This window comes from Geotrypetes seraphini, chromosome 2, assembly GCF_902459505.1.
Source record: "Geotrypetes seraphini chromosome 2, aGeoSer1.1, whole genome shotgun sequence".
In the NCBI taxonomy this organism is placed as follows: Eukaryota; Metazoa; Chordata; class Amphibia; order Gymnophiona; family Dermophiidae; genus Geotrypetes; species Geotrypetes seraphini.
The window spans coordinates 181,528,251-181,552,784 of NC_047085.1; the positions used below are offsets into that span (position 1 = coordinate 181,528,251).

Below are 24,534 nucleotides of genomic sequence, written 5' to 3' on the forward strand. Positions count from 1 at the left end.
GCTGGGCGTGATGGACCGATGGTCTGACTCAGCAGAGGCAGTGCTTATGTGCTTATTTACACCGTCTTCTTCGAAGTAGTCCCCTTGAGAATGTATACAGTGATCCCAGCATTTTCCCATGATTCCATACATCTATGGAAATCATCTTGGGTGAGTATCTTGAGGACCTCCTGCGATTCTGCCTGGATCTCTTCAATCATGTTAAAACGGCGCCCTTTCAATCGTAATTTCATTTTGGAGAATAGGAAAAAAAAATCACAGGGGGCAAAGTCAGGCAAATAGGGAGGGTGCGTAATTACTGTAATGTTTCTAGAAGTTCCAAACAGACGGAAATGTGATGGGCCTTCTGTTCATTGGTTAGCAGTCTTGGCACAAATTTTGCAGAAATATGTCTCATGTTCAATTCATCTGACAAAATTTGTTGAACTGTCCTACCATCTCACAAACATTGTGAATAGTTTGCCTACGATCTTCAAGGATAGTCTCACAAACTTTTGCTATGGTTTACGGTGTTGTGCTTGTTGACACTCGTCCAGAATGGTCATCGTCGTGAACAGGTTTTGCTTTAGCACATGACATCTCCAAAGGCTTCCTGGAGCATATGATAGGTTTCTGCAGTAGTTTTTTTAAGTTTGAAACAAAATTTGATGCAGATTCTTTGCTCAGTAAAATCTGTCATATCGAAATCCGCCGAGACACTAAAACACAACCTTACAAAATCGCACAGAACAAAACAATGCAACCACTCAGCTGCACACCTGTTGGCACACTGATTCACAAAGCATACTGCTAGACACCTCTAGCGGCAGAAGAGCATACTATATCCAGTTCGCACATGCTGTTCACATTCCCCAAACTTTTGGGTAGCACCTCGTATGTATACACTGAGAAAAAAAAAAGAGAGAGAGGTGACGTAATACACACCTTTAAGCACTTGAAAGGTATTACTATTCAAATAAACCTCTTTCAGAGACATTGAGGCAGTAGGACTAGAGGACATGAATTGAGGTTGTAGGGAGGTAAACTCAGGGGTAATGATAGAAAACATTTTTTCACAGAGAGGGTGGTGGATGCTTGGAACACCCTTCTGAGGGAGGTGGTGGAGTCTAAAATTGTGAATGAATTAAAAAATGCATAGGATAGATACAGAGGATGCTTAAATAGGAAGAATGTTGAAACACAATATGGCTGTTGAGGTGTTGCCTTGAGCAAAAATAGTGGTTGCTGAGCCTGATGCCAGATAGACTTGTACAGTCTGTGTCCTACAAGTGAAGAGAGGCAGGTGAAGGTTTGACAACTCCAGTGTGTTGATCATTTTATTGTCACATACTGCGAGTGGGGAAACTGTGCATCTTTGGAGCAGAGGGGAAAGCATCTTGACTGTTAAGTTGAATACTGTCAGCAATACACTACATATCAGTCCCATCAAGTTTGGTTGTCTGTATGGTTGACATGGTAGTGACATCACAACCAGCATTTAAAAATTGCGGATTCAGAACACTGCGGCCAAGCTGATTTTCGCAAAAAGCAAATTTGATCATGTTTCCCCACTTCTGTCCAAACTTCACTGGCTTCCAGTAATTTCCAGGGTCCATTTTAAATGCACCAGTCTAGCTTTTAAGATCCTACACGGCATCTTCCCTCCCCTAAGTCCACTATCTTGGAATTCCTTGAGTCCTGATACCACCAGATCCACCCATAAACTTAAACTATCTTTCCCCTCGCTAAAAAGTATCCTCTATGCGGGAAAATTAGGGAAATCTCTCTTCTTCAGAATCACTGAGCTTTGGAATAACGTTACTGCCCCCACTACGGAATCTAGGCTCCTTCCAACTATTCTGAAAGAATCTGAAAACTAGGTTATTCACAAAAATGTAATGCTCTCTTCCCCCCCCTATACTCAACCTCCAATCCATTATGTTGTTCCTTCCTTACATTAAGCTCTTGTAAACCATGCCGAGCTCTATAATTATGGAGAGGATGCGGTATATAAACTTAAGGTTTAGTTTAACATAGATGACCTGGACCTACACAGAATGGTGGCGGGGCTCTGGTTGCTGCTGGGCAGACTGGTTGAACCATTATGGTCTTTTTCTTCCATCATTTTCTGTGTTTCATGTGAGAATACTTGCCCTCTTGTCCTTAGAGAACACTTGCTACAGGTGAGTAACTTCACTTTTCAAGTAGTTTGCAAAGAGTGTGTGGATTCTAGAATAGAAAACAAACTACTAGTTTTGTTATGGAAATTGTATTGTGGCAGTAGATTAAAGCAAAATTAGGACACCAGGGGAAGAGAGGGCACCAGAGTTTTTGTCTTGTAACTAACATACTTTTTCACTGCCGTCTGCCACACCCATTATAAAATGTGATTTTGTGTTTTCTAATCATTATAAATATATATTGTATGATGTTTTGTTTTGTACAATAATATTTCTCAGCACTTTTTTTTTTTTTTTTTTTTGCAATATAGCAAACATAACATTCCAACATAAGAACAAGGGTTAAGACAGTCCTAGTCCAACAGTTTTGTCCTGATATACATTGGTTCTTCTGTACAAGGCTGACCCTAAATATGAAGACCTCTAACTTAGGTAGATAAGATATGAAGTCATCCGCAAATAATTAGCGTGGCTCTGAAGAGTGCTGTTCATTTTAAGGTCCCAAACCTTAAAGAAGATCAACATACAATTGTTTGCTAGAGTAGTCAGCTTAGACATGTGGAAAATAAAGTCCAGTTTGCGCAAAAGTTGCCACTGAGCTGGTGGGTGGACTTGTTTTCAATGCGCTACCAACAAAAGGCGGCTTGTAAAAATGTGGAAGGCAAGTTTAGAATACGGTATTTTCTAGGGAATGCCAAAGAAGGTACATGTAGCAGGGCACATTTCTCAGCACTGATTTGAGTCTTTTTCTTGTCAGTTAAGCAGTGGAAAGACTTTGGGACACCATTATTTGTTGTGCTCTGGCATCAGTTGGTCTTAATCCAGTCCTAGGCAGTAACACTTAGCCTCTTTATTCAGATGTACAAACAGGTATTTAATACAGAGCCCCTTTGTGAGTCGCTAAACTTCTGAAATTCATTTTACAGAGCAACAAGTCCTACTACGTTTCCTGATATTCATAGTGCATTTCAAACTCCTCTTTTCCATCCGACTCCCATCCATCCAAAAAGCCAGCAGAGTCCAGAAATTCGGACATATGATCCCAACACTGGAAAACTGATCCGCAAAAGCTCACAGAATTCGGGACAGTCTCTGTACATCCAAGCGCCAGCCCCTACTCTGACATTACCAGTGCATGGGGAACATTCCTCATTCAGGTACATGAAATGGTAGCATAAGGTGTTCTTTTAATCAACGTTTTTTGTCTCATTTAGAATTTAATGAACTTAGATTATCAGATAATCTCCATGTTTCTAATGTATTATATTTCATTTTTTGAAATGGTAAAGAACTCAAAATGAAATTGCTTTTTCTCTGAATTGTTGTAATTAGGGGGATTTTGGTGCTTTTTAGTTTTCTTAAGAGAATAGTACTTTTTACTAGCTGAGTTACTTGTTCATATTACAAAGGTGAAAGTACTAAAATGAGAACAGTACTAGTATGTTCAAAGTTTAAACATCCTTCTCTTCCAACTTTCAGTTGAAAAGGGAATTCTTTGGCATGAAAAAAATATTTTGGAAATAAAAGATCTAGAGAAAATGGAATTAAAAACAAATCTGGGAATTAATGTACATATTGCAGGCTATGTGTTTGATTTGCAGTAGATAGTGTCCATCCTTACAAGCTATCATAAATTAAGCCTGCTGCTCAGTAGCAGAACACGCAAGCTTAACTCAGTAAATATATATAAAAAACATTGCCAATATTCTAGAATATAAGGAAATATGATTTTTAAAAGCACAGCATATTATGGAGGGAATTCATTAAAGTGCGGTAAATTTCACCCTTTACAAGTCCTTGCAATGCTCTGCACCCTGCCCCCCTCCCTTCCAGGCTATCCCCTCTACCCTCCCAAACCCCATAAACCCCAAATATGCAAAAACTGTATTACCCCCATCAGGGACCTGGACTCTTATGGTCCCTGAGTAAGAACCAACCTCTACTCCCTTCCAGAGTTAGAGAAAACCAAGGTAAATACTCCCCTCCCTCCTCCTCTCTGATTGCCCGAATCCAAGTCTTTCCTGGGGAGTGTAGGGGCAGTGGTTTTTTTAATCCCTTCCAGCCCAACCTTATTAACCCAAATAATAGGGGGGGGGGGGGGGGGGCTAGAGCAGCAAGGCTTGCAATACTGAGCTGTTTTAAAGCATGGAGGATGCCAGTACAATAAACAATGCGAGTGGTGTTTACCACCCCCAGCAGCTGCGACCTTTCCCTTCGCCAGGCAAAAACTGAATTGAAGACCGTGAGAAGCCAGACTATGCTTGTCAATGTAGCATTAGAGAAACAGAAAACATTTCTTGTATTGTGGAAAATGCAACCATCCAAAAGTTCTCCCATGCTCCCCTCAAGCCTCTTTCTCTCTTCATCCTGTACTACAAAGTCAACTTCCATAGAAGAAATTTGCAGAGCAGTGACATGGATTCCATTCATAGATTCAGATCCCACTATTGATTGGAACAGAACTCCTAACACCAACAGCTGGTTTGGCTCTCCATAGTCTCCTCATCACAGTCTTTCTACTATTCCATCAAAATATCAACCCCATTCCAGACATTTGAGGGACATCAAGCCCGAGGGAACAGTAGGAGAGGCATCGGATCACAGTTCCTGGACAGAGCCCCCTTCCCTTCTGCTGCCATCTCCAGGCCCATAGCAGCAATGCAAGAAGCAACACAATAGGTTCTAAGGCTCCTTGGTGCATATGTGCTTGTGAAGACCCTTCTAGTTCTACCCCCTCTGATGCATTTCATACATGATAAAGGAGGCAGAACTGGCAGGGCCTTTGCCAACATACAGTTAAATACTCTCTGAGATTATTGTAGTTGCTTCATTTATGGCTGCCATGGACTATTTGTTTTCTGCCAGAACTCTTTGCACTCCCCAGCTCCGCGATCAGGCCCCACTGACTTTGCTCCTGCATGCCCCCCTGGCGAAGGCAGGGCAGCAGGACACCAAACATGAAGTTGAAGATGGTGGCGGGTGACAGTGGGAACCGAGCAGCAGCGCCGAGCATTAAGTTGAAGGTGGCGGCGGACGGGTCACAGCAGGAGCTGAGCAATAGTATTAGCATTAAGTTGAAGACGGCGGCGGGAGGGTGACAGCAGGAGCCGAGCAGCAGCGCCGAGCATTAAGTTGAAGACGGTGGTGGGCGGGTGACAGCGGGAGCCGAGCAGCGGCGGCAGAGATCAGAAGCTCGTTCCTGCCTAGGCCCGCGATGCATTTTGAATGGCTACTGTGAGTTCTCGTGAGTCCTGTGAGAACTCACAGCAGCCATTCAGAAAGCAGATCGGGCCCAGGCAGGAAAGCTCTCTCCTGACGGCCGATACTCCACTGGACCACCAGGCTATACGGAACATTTTAAAAGGTGCGACGGGGTGGGGGGTGTTTTAAAAAAAAATAAGGGATCTTCGCTGCATAAGACGCACCAACATTTCCACCCACTTTTGGGTGGAAATAAAAATGTGTCTCTTGGAACGAAAAATACAGTACACACAATATAATCTTATTAACAACACATAATGGTTAACCACAAAATGAAACTAAACAAAGCACACTGTATGCTTCTCAACATTCCTTCCTACTAGAATACAGATAACCCCTATGCAAATACGGGACAACAAACTAAAATTACTAATATATACAAATGAAACCCTAAGATGCTAGATAAATGCATTTCTTCCTGAACCCTAAGATGCTAGATAAATGCATTTCTTCCTGAACAGTGCAAAATATAGACAGCAGATGTAAATTCTCAAAACTGACACAATTCAATCACTAATTTGAAAATGAAATCATTTCCCCTACCTTTGTTGTCTAGTGATTTTGTTTTTCAAACCATCTTTTCCCAGTCTGGCTGTACTTCCTTCTGTCTGTCTTAACTGTGTATCCAGGGCCACCTTATCCATTTACTATTTTTCTCTCTTTCACTTTCTGCCATATATCCATCTTTGTATATAGAGCACAACTGACCTCTTAAAAGTAACCAGCCTATAGAGGGTGATCAAAAAAGTATGTATAAAATGCTCAGAGATATGAAACTGAAGGGAAGATTGAAAAACCTCCTTTTGATAAGAGTTTACCTTCCAGTCATTGCCACTTCATAAAAAGTTTTTGATCACACATTCAAAGGCTGTGATAATTTGTTTAATCTGGTATTAAAGTCTTTCAATTATTCAAAAAAATCCCAATAATATCTTCTCTCTCTTCTTATATCAATCATGCAAACGTCACTGCACTTTTAAAATGATAATGCTTTCACTTAGCTCACAAACAGGGTTTATGGGGTCCCAACGTGGCCCCATTTCGATCCCTGCTTCAGGAGACCCGAGTAGTGCGTGTTCAAAAGAGTTCCTGAATGCTGTTCATGGTGATATTATATGACTTCGTGACTTGCAATCACATCTATAAATAAAACAAATTTTACATATCGAGTGTGAGTAAAAAATTCCTGATACTCACACGAGAGCTTATACCTCATAGTCATTCACTCAGCTAACCAGGGATGGATTACGCAGAACATTCAAAAAGAGTACATACCACTGCTGGGAAGTTGATAAAGTCAATTCTGAATGTTCCAACCACCAGACAGACATGATCTACTAGCGTGCTTTTTAAAAAGAACACGTCATGACACGGCATCGTAATGATGTCAGTGTAAGGGATGTCTCTGAAGCAAAAGCTGTCAGGTTTGAAACAGTGTGTTGAAACTCCAGCTATGTGCTGTTTATTCCAGGCTGAAAAGGTGAAAAATAGATTAAAGAAACGCTAACCACTCAATCTCATTATTAAGACCATTCGGGTGTAGCGTGTTGAGAATGTAAATCCACTTCTGTTCTTTCTTCCGTAAAATCTGAGCTACATCTATCTCCGCCTCTGGTTACTGAGACAGTGTCTAAGATAGAATATTGTAAGTCTGTCAAATCATGTTGTTTTTCTACCCAATGGGAGACCAAGGGGGCTTCTGATTTCTGATCGAATCCTGCTAATGTGTTCCCCTATTCTAACTCTAATGCTACGAGTGATGCATCCTACATAGTAAAGATAACATGGGCATTGAATAATATACACGACCTGCTGAGAATTGCAGTTAGTGGCTGAGCAGCGGGATCTATACTAGAAGTGCAACCTGAAGTGCATATCCTTCAAATTGACACTATGTTTGCACATCCTACAGTGTCCACACAAGGGCTGTGTTCCCCTGATATCCATCTTTAGCATTAACTTTTAACATTCAAATTTCTTCCAGTTTTCTGCTTTTTTCTCAAAATCTAACTACTGGCACTGTCATCTAGAAGTGGGGACATTAGATCATCTTTTATTTTATTGTCCATTCATAATACTATTTTGGAAATCAATTTGGCCTCAAATAAATAGGATGTTGGAAAATCCGGTAGCCTTGACATATGATACGATTTTGTTTGGTACTGCAATGAGAACTAGGAGTCAAATCTCGTCAAATAATAACAAACTTTTATTTATATTGACTGGAGTAGCAGTTCAACAAATAACATACAATTGGAAGAATTATGACAGATTAAATTACAACTTTTGGTGGAATTCAGTTTGCCATATATATAAGATGGAGCGTACATTTGCAACACAAAAAGGATATATCAATAAGTTTAAGAAGATTTGGGGACCGTTAACAGATTTTTGTAATGATTGATATAATTTTTTCCCATAATAAGATACTTGATAAAGGAGGGGGGGTAGGTTTATTCTCTTTATCATAAAATATAAATAAATTATCATAATAGTTATTATATTGTGTGCAACTAACAAAATAAGGGGAGGGAAAGGGATTCATAATTAAATAATAGTTGATAAAATTATTAAATTTTATATGATGTCTAAATTGTAGTAAGAATTATATAAGATATGTTGTATGTACAGTATGTTACGGAGATATCAAGTGTATACTTAAGGTAATTGTATGAATTTTTATGATACACTTGTTGTTATATGAAAAAAAAAAATTAATAAAAATTAAAAAAAAAAATCTAACTACTTTTCCATGTCTTCCCTTCCCATCTATCCATGTGTACCATCTCTTCCCTCTTTCTTCTCCCCTATTCCCATCTATCGATAAGAAGCATTTCTTCTTATCTCTACCCTTCCACACACATTGCTGTACACCATCTCCTCCCTCTGTCTACCGTTCCCCTCCATCCCTGTGCACCATCTCATCCCTCTCCTATGGTCAAACAACTCTGCCTCCCCCCCTAAGGACTGGCATCTTTCTCCTCTCCTTCCCATAGCCTGTAATCTCACTCCTCTCCCATGGTCTGGCATCTCTCTCCCTCCCTCTTTCTGAGGTATAACATATCTCTCCTCCTCTCCTCTCCTTTCTGCGGTCTGACATCTTTACTTCCTGCAGTCTGTCATATCTCTCTCCCCTCCTTCCCTTTCATTCCATGGTCTGGCATCTCTCTTTCCTTCCCGTTTCAGTGATCTAACATCTCTCACTTCCCGCCTTCCATCACTCTTCTTTGGAATCTGACATTTCTCCTCCCTCCCATTTAACGTTTCTCCCTCCTCTCCACCACTATCAGGTCCAACAATTCTCCCTCTTCCCCACATATGCAATCTCTCTTTCCCTCCCACTCCACACACCTATGTCCAAGAATTTTCTTTTTCTCTTCCGTCACCCACGGGCAGCATCTCTCTTTCCCTTCCTTTCTAACCCCCAGCCCGTGCAACCTCTGTCCTTCTTAGCCCATGCAGCTTCTGTCCTTGCTTTCCCACCGCAGCCCGTGCAGCATGTCCTTCCCTCATTCCCAACCCCAGCCCTCCCCTCTCAGCTAAATCCTATGGTATGACCTGTCCCCAGTTCCTGACTCCCCCACCTACCACCTCCCCACCACTGTAATTTAAAATCTTCGGGCAGCCAATGCAAAGCCAGCCAGAAGTGTTCTTTCTACAGCACTTCCTTTTCCCACATAGGCAGGACGCTGCAGAAAAAACACTTCCAGGGCAAGCCAATTGCAGGAGGCTGGCTTTGCATCTGTTGCCCAAAGATTTTAAATATCAGTGGCAGAGAGGTAGTAGATAGGGAAATTGGGACTTAAGAAGGAGGTTCCTGGAGAGTGTAGTGTCAGGCATACATTGAAGGATTAAATAAGTAACTGGAGCAACAGTTGAATAAAGTTCTGCAATCTTGAAAAACTTGAAGTGTTTCCATGATTTTGGCCACTACTGAAATGCAAAAAATGCATTTACATATTTTGCATTTCATTACTCCCTAACATGTGGCTACTTAATTGTCACAAGATCACTTCAAAAGACTTGTGGAACACACTAATTGTCGCCATATTGTTTTAAGAAAAACAGCATTTGAGCTGTTTTAAGATATGTTAATGGCCAGTTAACACAACTTGCAGCCCTAATGCCACTTGATGAATTCCCCCCCCCCCCCAAATGACAGTTATTAGAGGTAAAAACTAGGGGCATTAAAACCACCTTAAATTTACTTTAGAAGGGTTTCAAATCTCAACCTGAAAGTTTGATTTAAACAATCTGTTTTTGATTTTCAAAGATTTTATCAGATAGATATGAACCTGCACATTGGTAAACAAAGCTTACAGTTGTATATAATGTTAAAGTTTAGGATCCACATTTTGCCCAACAGGAGAAGAAAAAAAGCATATGAGCAGTTATGCAAGTTTACTGAAAATTCTTATTATGCCATATTACCTTCTGAAATGATAATTTTATAATAGGAGGCACCTAGCCTATCAAGGTGCATATATAGACTAGTTATAGAGTGGCAATGTGAGAAGTGAAGACTGCTGACTTGGAAGGGGTCTTTTCTAGGATGTAGCAATACAGTATGTGAAACATGAATTCATGTTGAAAATGTTTCCTTGAGTTTATTTATAGCTCTTTAAACTTTGATACTTCTCAAGATAAGCAAAAATTGGAAAGAAAAAAAATTGAAATTGTTAGCAACTTTGACACACTTTTATATAATGAATTGTTTATAATCGGTGAAAATTTAAAAAGTAGTTTTGCTATATATACATATACTTATGAAGATATGTGGTAAATTTTCTCTTTGCGGAGTCCTGAATGTGTGGGAAGTCCATCTTACATTCCACCTCTGAATGTCTTAAAATAATTTTGCTTGTTATTTCTTATTGGGATATTGGATGTGATATGTTAGAGTCTTTTAAAAATAGGCACAACCTATTTGCCTTTATAACATTATCTCCAGGAAAATAGGTACATACATTTACAGTTGTCCATAGGAGAAGTATAATTGTGTGTGCATATAAGAGCCATATGTGTGAATTTTATGAGTGCCTAATGGCCAAGCTCATCCATACTCTAGCTTACTTTCTGCCCTCAGAATATGTGTATATTGTATAAAAGTACATAAGTGTTTGTATGCTAACCATATGGCCTCATGTATAAGTTACACCCTTTCACCATTAAATTTCATTCCCATCGCTGCGACTCACTTCAACATTACAGTCTCTATTATCCAACCTTTGCTAATCTGATCATCTGGCATATCAAACAGAACCCTTGGTGATATCGTTTTATAGTCGTTAAGAAGCGTGACTTCTTTTTTCATTTTCCAGCCTAGCATAGAGGAAAGTTTCGCACCTGAGATAACTTGTTTTGGACCCAAGACCCTGCTTTTACTGCAAAATAGCACAATTGTGACCCAGAACCCTGCTTTTACTGTGTTTGTTTATGTATTGTGGTTGCCATTGTTTTTCATGTTAGCAAACTTTTCACTTATCTGACAATGGGTCGTCCTGTTTACATTAGATAATTGAGGCTATTCTGTAAGTCTCATGGCCATCTTCCTTTCATCTCCTTATTCCCTTCCTCCCTAGATCTAGCATCTTATCTCTTAAGCTCTCTGGCGATTCCATGGGCAGCAGCTATAGCAGTTTCACTCTATATGGGCCTACACTCTGGTGCACAGCTGCATCACTGAATCTGTGACCTATTTTCTTTTGGATCAGGCCTGTACAGGAGAGCCCTGCAGTAGTACAGAATAGCTTTGGAAGCCCTGGGAAGAGGTATGAAGACAAATGACCACATGGGGAAGAGTGGAGGTGAATCTGCTGGTGGCTGCTAACTGGTAGGAGAGCCTGAGAGATAAAGCGCTGGATACTGAAGGGAGAGAAGATAGGGAGGGGAAGTGGGGTACTGGATCCAGTGCTGGATGGGTAGAGAAGGAACTCAAATTTGCCCCCTTCCCTACCAATCCCTCAACTTTTGATCTTAAAAAATGGTCAAAATGTGTTATCTATACATTATATTCGATACTTTATATAATATGTATGTGTGTATAGCCCTTGGAAATTGTGTAAGAGCCTTCTTGAGGGTATAAAACACTGTTGTACACAGTCAGATCCCTTATCAAATTATTCCTTTGCAGGGATTCCCCTTTAGTATTTTAAATTGTATATTTTATGTTTGCTTAAGACATCTTGTCTTTCAAATAGAATATTAATTCAACTCTTACCTTCTATCTGATTATCAAAGAAAAATCCTGCATTTCCTTTCTGCATTAGGGTCTGTGGTTTAACCAAATTCTTCTATGTTGTTTACATTGTCCTACTAATAAAATTGGGGTAGTGCTTCTTTGTAAAATGTTGATTAGTTGTATCAATATGTATTAGTATCATGTCTGTTTTGTTCTAGATATAGTGGGAGAATAACAAATGTTTAAAATAGCTGGTTTTCTCTTTAGCTTTATTGATTTGCTTTGTTATGTTTTTCTTTTTTGGGCCTTATTTTTATTATTGTATTTTTTTCTGCCACAGAATGCATTCTTATTTGTAACTCTGTAAAGCAGATTATTTTGGTTTACACACATCTCTTAATATAATTTTACAGTGCCTTTTTTCATTTAATAAACTTTTTTTTCTATTTTCATTTTGTCTAAATTGTCATTTATTTTCTAGTGCATCTTGTACTTCAATAAATTGCCAACAGGTTTTTCTTATACCTCTGTATTTGTAGAATTTGAGATTTGGCTATAAGCCAGATGAGTAATGAATGTCTGTTAGAGGCAAAGGAACCTGCAAAAGACAGAAAAGGATCTCATTCTTGGAAGGTCATCTAGATCCATGATGGTGATATATTTAGTCTATAGCAAAAGACATTATAGAGAAACGGGCTCATCTGAGAATATGAACCATTTCAATATGTCTTTCAAGTTGATCAAGTTAACCAACAGGTCTCGGTTTCTAGGGTAAACGTTGTTAGATGTAAATTATCAACATGCACCAGTATTCCCATAGTACTACCTCAGAAAGATTTCATGGACAGATACTGTAAGAAATAGTACTAAACAGGGTTTCTTGTGCAATAGAACTGGTAGCTTTGACCAGCGGGTAAAACCCTCATTAGCCGCAAGGGTTGTAGAGAGCCCACTATTTTGTTGTCATGTTTCACCTCCCATCACTCTGGGATGAGCTCCACCCTCTCAGTTTTTCTCTCTACAAGCAAGGAGTAAGGAGCCTGTTTGTTCTGCCCAAGTTTAATTTTTATTATTTTCAGGGGTTTTTTTATTATCAGATTTTTTTTATTATCCGTCTGGAGACTTTTGGTGTTGCAGAGGATCCCGGTCACCCCAGGGTATCTCTGGCTGTAAGAAGATACAGACTCTCAGTGCTGAGGTTTGTAGCACACTGACACATGCCTCGCATGATTCTTGTATGGCTAGTCTGCAACAGTAGTTCTCAGAGCTTAGGTTCAGTACCCTTGGGAGCAATCTCACCCCAGATTCTGTCCACAGAGGGTTTGAATGCAGACCGAGCGGTTTCTTTGATGGTTTTATTCAGGATTGGGGCCAACTGCGTTCCCCCATGACGTTTGGCTCCAGCGGAGGTCTGAGGTCCAGTTCCACATCTGGGATGGCAGTCTGAAGAAACAAGTCATCTGTTCAACTCCAGGCTTGTCTGAGGCAGAAATCTTCTCTCCCCTCTGATCAGAGGTTTCCCTATGCAGCTCCAGCACAGAAGCATGGCACAGTGAGTAAGGCTATTGCAGCCTATTGGGAAAATTGAGGTGGGGAGGGGGAGTTGGTCCTTAAGTATTTTTAAACATTTCTGAAGTTAGGGATCATGTCCCCCAACTCCCAAACACCCTTCCCTACATTTTATGAGTTTGTCTTTTTTCTTCATGGACCATTTTAGGCGCCAGAATCGCTATCGTGGCAGCCATCTTGGATTTCCTGATTTTATTCTAAAAGCCTCCATCTGCTTTAATACCCCTTATTTTTGTCAAACCCCTCCCCCCCATTATAAATGGATTCTTAAGTGGAGATACTTTAGATTCATGCCATATTTACGACGGATGCCTATCTGAAGGAGGTTATTTTTCCATGTGCTGTGTAGCTCGAGAAGGGCAGGAGCTTTTGGCTTGGCCTCTCATTATGCTTCTGGTGGCTTAGGTGCTCAGCTGGAGTGTTTTATGGGCCAGAAATTCCAGAAGGAACTGGAGAAAGTGGAGATGGTGTCCCAGACAAAGGGCAGTCAAGTGCCAGTGGACAAACATCAAAAGCCAGTGCAGGAGACCCTGCCAGGACCCTCATAAGAGCATAAGAATAGCCCAGTAGCCCATTCTCATGGTGGCAAATCCAGGTTCCTAGTACCTGGCCAAAACCCAAGGAGTAGCAACATTCCATGCTACCGATCCAGGACAAACAACAGACTATGGACTTTTCCGCCAGGAAATTGCCCAAACCTTTTTTAAAACCAGCTACGCTATCCACTCTTACCACAACCTCTGGCTATTCTCTGAGTGAAAAAATATTTCCTCCTATTGGTTTTAAAAGTATTTCCCTGTAACTTCATCGAGTGTTCCCTAGTCTTTGTAATTCTTGATGGAGTGAAAAATCGATCCACTTGTACCCATTCTACGCCACTCAGGATTTTGTAGACTTCAATCATATCTCCCCTCAGCCATCTCTCTTCCAAGCTGAATAACCCTAACCTTTTTAGTCTTTCCTCATACAAGAAGAGTTCCAATCCCTTTATCATCTTGGTTGCTCTTCTTTGAGCCCTTTCTAGGGCCGCTATATCTTTCTTCAGATAAGGAGAGCAGAATTGAACGCAATATTCCAGATGAGGTCGCACCATGGAACGATACAGGGGCATTATCACATTCTTAGTCTTGCTAACCTATTTGTGTGTCGTGCACACCTAAATAGGCTCTAGGCGACTTGAAGAAGAAAAGGGAAGCAAGGATAAAGAGGATGGAAGAAGAGGAAGGGGGACAGGAAAGAAGATCCTAATCATATTAAGTGAAAGGACAGGTGCGTGTGGCAAACTTTGAGGAATTAGTTGTCAAAGAGTGAGGTTTTCAGTTTCTTCCGGAATAGAGCGTGGTTGGCTTCAGTTCTTATAGTCTCTATGAGATCTTTCCAGATTTTGACTCCAAGGAAGTCATGGATTGGAAAATTCTTCTGTATTTGAGATTTTTTGTCGAGTGGAGGTTTAATTGGATTCTGTTGAAAATTCTGTGTGAGATGGCCCAAGCATCAGATAGGAGTTTGATGAGATGGGCAGCTGAGTTGCCGTAGATAATGTGATGCATGATACAGGTATTTTGAATTTTATACGGGATGAGATGGGAAGCCAGTGGAGTTGTTAGAGGTAGGTTGAAATGGAGTTGTATATTTTCAGGCCAAAGATGAGTCTTATTGTAGTATTTTGAATAAGCTGCAATTTGTAGATGAGGGTGGTGGTGATTCCCAGATAGGCGGAGTTACAGTAGTCCAGTTGGGATAGTATCATCATCTGGACAATGAGAGCAAAATGATGCTGGTGGAAGTATGGCCGGATGAGTCTTAACTGTTTCATGGCGAAGAGAACTTTCTTTCGAAGATGGGATACTTGAGTTCCATGGATAATGTGGAGTCTAGGAAGCAGCCTAGAATTTTTTAGGTGTTTTCTCCCTTTTTAATAATTCCTATCATCCTGTTTGTTTTTTGGCCATTGCTGCACATTGGGCAGAAGGTTTCATCGTATTGTCTTTTGATCCTTTTCTTGGCGCTACTGAAACTGAAGGAAGCCAAGAAAGAGATACGACTGGCGAAAGCGGAAGAGCAAATGGCTAAAAACTTGAAAAAGGAATACAAAATTTTATCAGATATATTATTGAAAGGAGGAAGATGAAAAATGGAATTGTGACACTAAAAGATGCTATGAACCACTGTGGAGAGAGATGAGGACTAAGGAAACATGCTAAATACTTCTGTATTCACGGAAGAAAATCCTGGAGAAGGACCGATATTGTCTGACAAAACTACACACGAGATTGGAGTAGATACCACACTGTTCACAGAAGAAAGTGTGTATGAACAACTTGAAAAATTGAAAGTGTACAAAGCAATGGGACCGGACAGGATCCATCCTAGGATGTTGAGGGAACTCAGAGAGGTTGTGGCAGGTCCTATTAAAGATTTGTTCAACAAGTCTCTGAAGATGGGGGTGGTTCCTGGGAATTGGAAAAGAGCAGATGTGGTGCCAATTCACAAAAGTCGTCGCAGAGATGACGCGGGAAACTACAGACTGGTAAGCCCCACTTCAGTTATTGGAAAAATAATGGAAGTGTTGCTGAATGAAAGGATAGTGAAGTTCTTAGAATCTAATGGGTTACAGGATCCGAGGCAACATGGTTTTACTAAAGGTAAATTGTGCCAAACGAATCTGATTGAATTTTTTGATTGGGTGACCAGAGAATTGGACCAAGGGCATATGCTAGATGTAATTTACTTAGATTTCGGCAGAACCTTTGATACGGTTCCTCATAGGAGGCTCTTGAACAAACTTGATGGACTGAAGTTAGGACCCAAAGTGGTGAACTAGTGGATTAGAAACTGGTTGGTGGATAGATACTAGAGGGTGGTTGTTAATGGAATTCACTCGGTGGAAGGAAAGGTGAGTAGTGGAGTTCCTCAAGGATCGTTGCTGGGGCCAATCCTGTTCAATATGTTTGTGAACAGGATTGGCAGCAGACAGAAACTGGTCGGATTTCCCAGACACATAATGGCATGACCTTTGACAAACTACAAAAAATACAGTCATGCAGCCTGCATGTCGGTAACAAAAATCTTATACATGAATACAGGATGTCTGGTGCAGTACTTGGAGAGACCCCCCCAGGAAAGAGACTTGGGAGTAATGGTCGACAAGTCAATGAATCCGGCTGTGCAGTGTGCGGCGGCGGCAAAAAGGGCGAACAGAATGCTAGGAATGATTAAGAAGGGGAATCACGAACAGATCAGAGAAGATTATCATGCCGCTGTATCAGGCCATGGTACGCCCTCACCTGGAATACTGAATCCAGCACTGGTCACCATACATGAAGAAAGACACAGTACTACTCGAAAGGATCCAGAGAAGAGTGATTAAAATGGTTAAGGGGCTGGAGGAGTTGCCGTACAGTGAGAGATTAGAGAAACTGGGCCTCTTCTCCCTTGAATAGAGGAGACTGAGGGAGGACATGATCTAAACATTCAAGATAATGAAGGGAGTAGACTTAGTGGATAAAGATAGGTTGTTCACCTTCTCCAAGGTAGAGAGAACGAGAGGGCACTCTCTAAAGTTAAAAGGGGATAGATTCCGTAGAAACATAAGGAAGTTCTTCTTCACCCAGAGAGTGGTGGAAAACTGGAACGCTCTTCCGGAGGCTGTAGTAGGGGAAAACACCCTCCAGGGATTCAAGACAAAGTTAGATATGTTCCTGCTGATCCAGAATGTACGCAGGTAAGGTTAGTTTCAGTTAGGGCACTGGTCTTTGACCTAAGGGCCATGGCGTGAGCGGACTGCTGGGCACGATGGACCACTGGTCTGACCCAGCCGCAGCAATTCTTATGTTCTTATGTTATGCTCACTATCCCCATACATGTTAAAAGCTGCCAGCACTAGATTCCGCACCCACCTCATGCGGTGGATTAGTTACATGCTCACAGAGGGTCAATTTCCACAAGAATTCGCCAAAATCATCATAACCCCTATTCTGAAAGACCCAAAGGGAGCAACAGATCAGCTATCCAATTTCAGACCTATAGCCTCAATACTGCTATACGTCAAACTAATGGAAGGCCTCGTAGCAAAACTTCTCACCAAATACTTAGAAACCCACAACATTCTTCACCCCTCACAATCAGAGTTCAGAGGCAACTACAGTACAGAAACACTACTAGTCTCTCTCCTAGACACAGCCAAACAACACCTAAGCAAAGGCAAAAAAATGCTACTCATACAACTCTATCTCACAGTGGCATTCGACCTAGTAGATCACGACATCCTACTACAAACACTGGAGGCAGTAGGAATCACAGGCAAAGTCTACAATTGGTTTGAAGGATTCCTCCGTTCAAGAAGATACAGAGTAAAAGCAAACAATGAACAATCAGAATCCTGGAACAACCCTTGCGGAGTCCCCCACAGCTCCCCACTATCACCAACTCTCTTCAACCTTTACATAGCCACACTTGGCACATGCTTAGACAAACAAGCTATAACATCATACAGCTACGCAGACGATATCATCATCCTCCTGCCTTTCGACCAAACCACTCCCAAAACAACGAACAAACTACACATTTCATTAGAAACAATGTCAAAATGGATGAGAGACCACAAATTAAAACTAAACCAAGACAAAACCAAATTCTTACTACTAAAAAGAAACAAAACCCCAACCATAACAAACCTAGAAATAAACTCCATCACATATTCCTTACAACCCAACCTAAAACTGCTGGGAATAATGATAGACAAAGGCTGCACCATGCAACTTCAAATCAGCAAAACGGTTCAGAATGCATTTGCAACCATTCGCAACTTAAGACAAGTCCGAAAATACTTAAACAACGAACAATTCAAACTCTATAGTACAAGTGCTAATCCTAGGTCTCCTGCACTACTGTAACATACTTTACCTGTCATGCCCCGCCAACATGCTAAAACAATTACAAACAGTCAAAATATAGCCCTAAGACTAATATACTCGCTGAAAAAATGCGACCACATTACCTCAGCTATCCAAGACTCACACTGGCTCCCAGTACAAGCACGCATACAACACAAATTCTGCTGCACCCTATTCAAAGCCCTAAATGGATATGGACCAAGCTATCTGAACAACCGCCTAATCAGGAAAAACACATCCAGACCAAGGAGAACTCAAGCACACTTTACCTACCCTCCAATCAAAGGCATGCAAAGCAAGAAAATATATAACGGTCTACTAGCCACCAGAACAGCAAAAATAGACCACCACCTTTCAAATCTACTGACCATGACGCCCAACTACAAAACATATAGGAAAGAACTGAAAACCATACTATTAAAGAAATTTGTCAAATAATCTAACCAGACCGTATCAGCCATTCCCAGATCCTGACGCATACTATAGCTATCAACCTTGTAATCGCCCTGGTATTGGCGGAATAGAAGACATCAATGTAATGTAATTATAGAACACATCAATGTAACATTGCTGAAGGGTTAGAAGGAAAGGTTTGCCTCTTTGCGGATGATACCAAGATTTGTAACAGAATAGACACCAAAGAGGGAGTGGAAAACATGAAAAAGGATCTGCAAAAGTTAGAGGAATGGTCTAATATCTGGCAATTAAAATTCAATACAAAGAAGTGCAGAGTAATGCATTTGGGAATTAGAAATCAGAAGGAGCCGTATGTGCTGAGAAGTGAGAGGTTGATATGCACGGATGGTGAAAAGACCTTGGGGTGATAGTGTCCGAATATCTAAAGGCAAAGAAACAATGTGACAAGGCAATGGCTATTGCCATAAGAATGCTAGGCTGTATAGAAAGAGGCGTAACCAGTAGAAGAAAGAAGGTGTTGATGTCCCTGTACAGGTCATTGGTGAGACCCCACTTGGAGTATAATGTTCAATTTTGGAGGCCATATCTGGCAAACGACATAAGAATGCTTGAAGCGGTTCAGAGAAAGGCGATGAAAATGGTAGGAGGTTTGCGCCAAAAGGCATAGGAGGAGAGACTGGAAGCCCTGAATATTATACCTTAGAGGAAAGGAGGGACAGGGGAGATATTATTCAGACGTTCAAATACTTGAAAGGTATTAACGTAGAACAAAATCTCTTCCAGAGAAAGGAAAATGGTAAAAACCAGAAGCCATAATCTGAGGTTGAGGGGTGTTAGACTCGAGAGTAATGTTAAGAAATTCTTCTTTACAGAGAGGGTGGTTGATTCCTTGAATGCGCTCCCGAGGGAGGTGGTGGAGAGGAAAACAGTGACAGAGTTCTAAAAAGCATGGGATGAACACAGAGGATCTCTAATCAGAAAGTAATGGTATATATTGAAGAACTAAGGCCAATACTGGGCAGACTTGCATGGTCTGTGTCCTGAATATGGTCATTCAGATGAGGATGGGCTGGGATGGTTTAGGTGAGCTGGAGTGAGCTTTGACGGAGACTCCAATAGATGGCACAGTATCAGGCAGAGCTCTGGGTTTCTGGCCCAGAAATATCTAAGAAAAAGAACAATTTAAATTAAATCATTTAATTATAGAGAGTGTATGTTTGGGCAGACTGGATGGACCATTTGAGTCATTTACTATGTTAAAATAATGTATATTGACCTTTGATGCAGCCTAAGGCTGAAACATAGCCATGTTGGGTTTTATGATGAAATTTTAGATTGGTCTGAATAAACTCTTTTTTTCCCAACTTTCTCTACTGGTGCTGATCTTCATTCAGTCATTTGAGTTATGGAATAAGACTAGATAATGTTAATATCTGGATGAGACAGTATAGCAGAGTCAGGGAAATCTAAAGAGAAGAGAAAAATACTAACCTGAGGTATTGGTTTGGTGAGTGCCTTCTGGCAAACTGTTGGATAGTGCATGTGATAGCAGCAGTAGAAGCCATGTAGGTCACAGCAGACCTGGGAGTAATAACAGAAGAGGCTAAGAGAAGTATGCAAACGGCTTGCAATCTTCTCAGCACCTGACCAGCGAGTGAAATAAGTATTGACTAGTGTATCACAAACTATGTGCCGCCCAATATTCCAGGTATGCCATGAGACACCAGCAGGTAGGAGGAGAGGCGCCGGCTGCCTGCCTACAGGACATGCCTCTTAACAGCGAGAGGCACATCCTGTAGGCAGCTGGCGCTAGCGCCTCTCCTTGTTTCCACATGTCTTCCCTTTCAGCCCCCCCCCTCACTGATAGCTCAGGACCCCGTCCGGAGGGTCTTTGTGCATGCACAGATGTTGACGTGTTGACGTCATGCGTAGGGTTACCAGATGTCCGGATTTCCCCGGACATATCCTCCTTTGGGTTTTGAAAAGCCTCCTCAAATCGTGTCAGGCAGGGAGGAAGTCCACGCATGCGCGGATGCCACGCGATGATGTCACGCATGCACCAACTTCCTCCCTGCCTGACAAATGCAGGCAGCGGGGGGGCAGGATTAGGGCATTATAGGGTGGGGATGGATGTAACTGGGCGAGCCTGGAGGTGGGTCTAGGTGGTCCGGATTTTCCAATTGGGAAATCTAGCAATCCTAGTCACGTGCATCTGCGCACTTCAAGAATGCCTTGAGCCACCATGTTTAGTCTGCCACGGCTTGACAAAGTTTGCGAGACACTTGTATAGACTATCAGTTCTAAGTTGACAAGCAGGATTGAATCAGGCACAAAAATGGGTGACAGAATGGAACAACTCTCCCAGAGTTCAAAATTAAGTGAAAAATTGTGAGGCTATGGGTACAAAAACAAAGCACCCCCATTATTGGAAGAGGTTTCTCATGTGTCTTTTTTGTTTAAAAAAAAGGTCTCTTATTTGACACACACCCCCTCTTGGAACATGTTGTAGATGAAGCCAGTGTTCTGACTCCACCCTCAGTGCAGTAGAAAGATCTGGAACTTCAAAGCACATTCCAGTTGCTTATCTGTCTGCATGCAAACAATAACCAGGCTGATTATGAAAACTGCAACAATGCCTCTGCGAGCTAATAAGTATTGCTTTGATTGAGTCCATGATCATAAGGCAGAAAAGAAACTTCAATTTGCATATAAGGTGAGAATGTCTTCTGTATAGAGATCAGCTGACTTTGGTCAAGAAGTTTATCCTTTGAGGATGTTGCCTTTATCTCCAGGCATATTGACCTTGAGCCAACCACAAGGAAGCAATGCCAAGGATCTTCTAAAGCAGTGGTTCCCAACCCTGTCCTGGAGGATCATCAGCCAGTCATGCTTTCAGGATAGCCCTAATGAATATGCATGGGGCAGATTTGTGTGCCTGTCATCTCCATTATATGCAAATTTCTCTCATGCATATTCATTAGGGTTATCACAAAAACCCAACTGGCTAGGTGGTCCTCCAGGACAAGGTTGGGAACCACTGTTCTAAAGTAAAGAGAGTTTAGGAGAGATTTCAGGCCTAAAATGGTCGTCTTCAAGGCAAATTCAAAACTGTCCTCTAAAGTGCTGAAGAACATTGGCACCTCAGCACAGATGATCCTCAAGACACAGTCCCTAAATAAAAATTGTTATGTTTTCCTGCGCTTTCTAACCATGTACAATAATTTAGCAAGACCATAGCACTGACTTATGTTTTCTGCCCTCAGTGGGAGACAATGGATTCTTCCCCCCCCCCCCCCCACCCGTGCAGATGAAACCATGTTGCACACCAGTACAGATAGTGACAGGGATTATTGCTCACTGATCTTTCCAGCACAGACATGATGTTCTGCAGTCATAGGACAGACATCTCCAGCACAACGATCTTTGGCACAGGTTCCAGTGTTGTCCCCTCTGGTTTTGGGCAGAGTAACCTGAATGAGTAGCTAATGAGTCATCTTCATCAGTTTTACCAACCTACCAGAGCAGCCACATTTGTTACTTTAAATAGTTGAACCCCTGTAACATAGAGATTAGAATTGAGATGTTCTGTTCTGTTCTGGTGATCTATTAAGAAACCATCTACTGATACAGCCCTTTCTAAAATACTTGCAAGAGTGCAAGTGCATTTGCTGGCATGTACAACAGGAGCAGCCATTTTACATATATACACAATGAAAAAAATTGCCCAGCTTTGAGGTGTCAGCACTTCCATGTGTAGGTTTGTAAAATGGAGCAACTATATATGTAAATGCAGGCAGTTATATAGCAAAGCTACAATTTTAAATAGTATTTTGGTGGTGGAAATGCACTACATGGGATTAAGGAGAATGACTCCATTATCTCCCCCACCCCCCATATAAACCCCTGGAAAAATCAAGTACTTTTATTAAAAATTTTAAAAAAAACCTGTGTATGCCTATGAGCTGATGTAAAACTAGACATGGAAATTTCCTTTTATATATTCCCATTTGTAAAATGGGGAAATGAATACTGGGGTCAGGTACAAAGGTAATTGCACTTGTGGTACTATAAAAGGTGCTGCCACACTGAAACCGTTGTTGCAAAGGTTTTGTATGCCTCGTTTAGATTTCTTCCTCAGGAACCTGCAATAGCACTCAGATCCAATGTATGCATCTTAATCACTTAAAACTTGGGTTGAGTCCTTCTCAGAAACAGAACTTACAACCAGTGAGAGAATGGGAGAGCTGGGACAGGCTAAGACTAAAAATCAACATTTTCAAGCTCATTAGCTGAGGTACTATAAATGTCCGATGAGAAACTCTTCCAACTTCTCACTCTCCTCTGTGGGCAAGACTTCCTTTCACTGACAAGTTTAACTTATTTCTCAATTTATAACTCCCCATCTCTCACAGGCTTGGATCATTTTCCTGCTTTGCTCTGCCTGATTCCAGGCTCATTCCTGTTTTCTGGTCTGTCTTCCCATCCCCTGCACTGTAGCACTTTTCCTGGTACTCAAACTTCAGGTCAATGGCAACCCCTGTCTTGTCGAGATTCTCTGCCACATGCTTGCTTTGAGCCCTGGAATCCCAGCAATAATCACATCTTCAAACCTCAGAGATTATATGCTTGGGTGGGAGAACATGTTCCAGCAGCTCAGGGCATGGGAGCATACACTCACACTGATCTGCCTGCATATCACTGCAGTGGCCAAGGAATAAGTACGTAACTCAGGGAGTCAAACTGACATCTCAAAAGTGGCTACAGAGCAAAGAAGGAAACAAAGATTCAGCAATTAAGCAGGAGGAAAGCCAGGAAACACACAGCATCTGTGATATTAATATATAGGGATACCAGACATCCGAGAACATAGTCTTCTTTTTAGAGGACTGTCCAGATGCCTGGATAGACTTTACAAAATCCAGCAATTTGCCCAGGTTTTGGAAAGCCCCAACGAGCTCCCGACTGCATCTGGAGGGCCTCTGAGCATAGGCGGATGATGTCACACACATGCACACATTATCTAGGCCCTCCAGAGCTCATCGGGCAAGAGGAGGCTTTGTGGGGGTGAGGCTGGAGGTGGAAAGGGGCGGGGCCATGTGTCTGGGGTTTTATCGCTCAAAATATGATAATCCTAGTAATATGTCTCTTGCTATACCCAGAAACTGTGCCAGTAGAATCCTGTCACCTCTAACATGTGAAGGATAGGAACAGTGCTACTCTCCATTCCACTTTAACTCAATCCCTAAACATAGTTCCTCTCATTAGCAGGTACATTAGATAGATTGTGAGCCTACCGGTACAGATAAGGAAAATGCTTGAAGTACACTTTGAATGTGGTTGTAAAACTACAAAAAGGCGGTATACAAGTGCTAATCCCTTTCCCAGAGCCAGAGGTGCAAATGAAAATAATTTTTAACAAAGAGAATTTTAGTTCATGGTATTGCATGCTATCACAAACTCTTCCCCTTTCTCAACCCCCCCCCCCCCCTAAATAAAATACCTTATTTATCCAATTAACTGCAAGGCTGGGAAAAAAAACAGTAGCCACCTCTCAACTGACCCAGCCCAATTATCTCCCACATAACGATACTTGCTCATTTGTGGGAAGAAGCTGATAATTTTAAATCGAGTATATGGCTCAAATATATCCTCTTTTTCTATTTCTCTTCCTAGTCTCACTCCTCCAGTCACTTCCATCCTTCTCTCTACCTCTTAGTCCTCTTACACTCCAACTATAATCCTCTCTCTTCTCAGAGCTATTTTCTCAGCCTATCCCCTCTATTAGCCCTTCCTCCTGAGTCCCACACAGTTCTTCTCCCTGTCCTCATCTGTTTCTCTTTCTTAAGCCCACCCCTTTTTATTTCATAGCCCATGCACGCACACCCCCACTGCACTTTCGCTTTCACTGACTTCAATTCTATTCTCCCTTTCATGTCTCTTCTCTTGTACTTTTCTCCCTTTACAATCCATTTCTTCCAGCTCTAAATGTCTATTCTTCTTCCTCTGCTTCATTTTCACTATTAGCCTCTTCTCCATTCTCTTCCCCTCAGTT

General features: G+C 41.5%; 1 protein-coding gene across 9 annotated transcripts in view; it reads left to right on the forward strand.

Annotated features, from left to right (window-relative positions):
• The window catches only part of CTDP1 (CTD phosphatase subunit 1), a 287,209-nt gene that overhangs the window by 165,157 nt on the left and 97,518 nt on the right, over positions 1-24,534 (forward strand). For 7 of the 9 annotated variants that reach the window (XR_004538415.1, XR_004538416.1, XM_033934443.1 and 4 more), the window contains exon 10: positions 3,086-3,316. Coding sequence is in view for 7 of the 9 variants with exons in the window: in XM_033934443.1 (XP_033790334.1) it covers positions 3,086-3,316 (231 nt within the window). In the remaining 2 variants the exon portion in view is untranslated. Of the gene's footprint in view, positions 1-3,085; positions 3,317-10,741; positions 11,094-11,134; positions 12,013-24,534 lie in introns of those variants that run through there. The other 2 variants (XM_033934449.1, XM_033934450.1) reach the window with 2 other exon arrangements.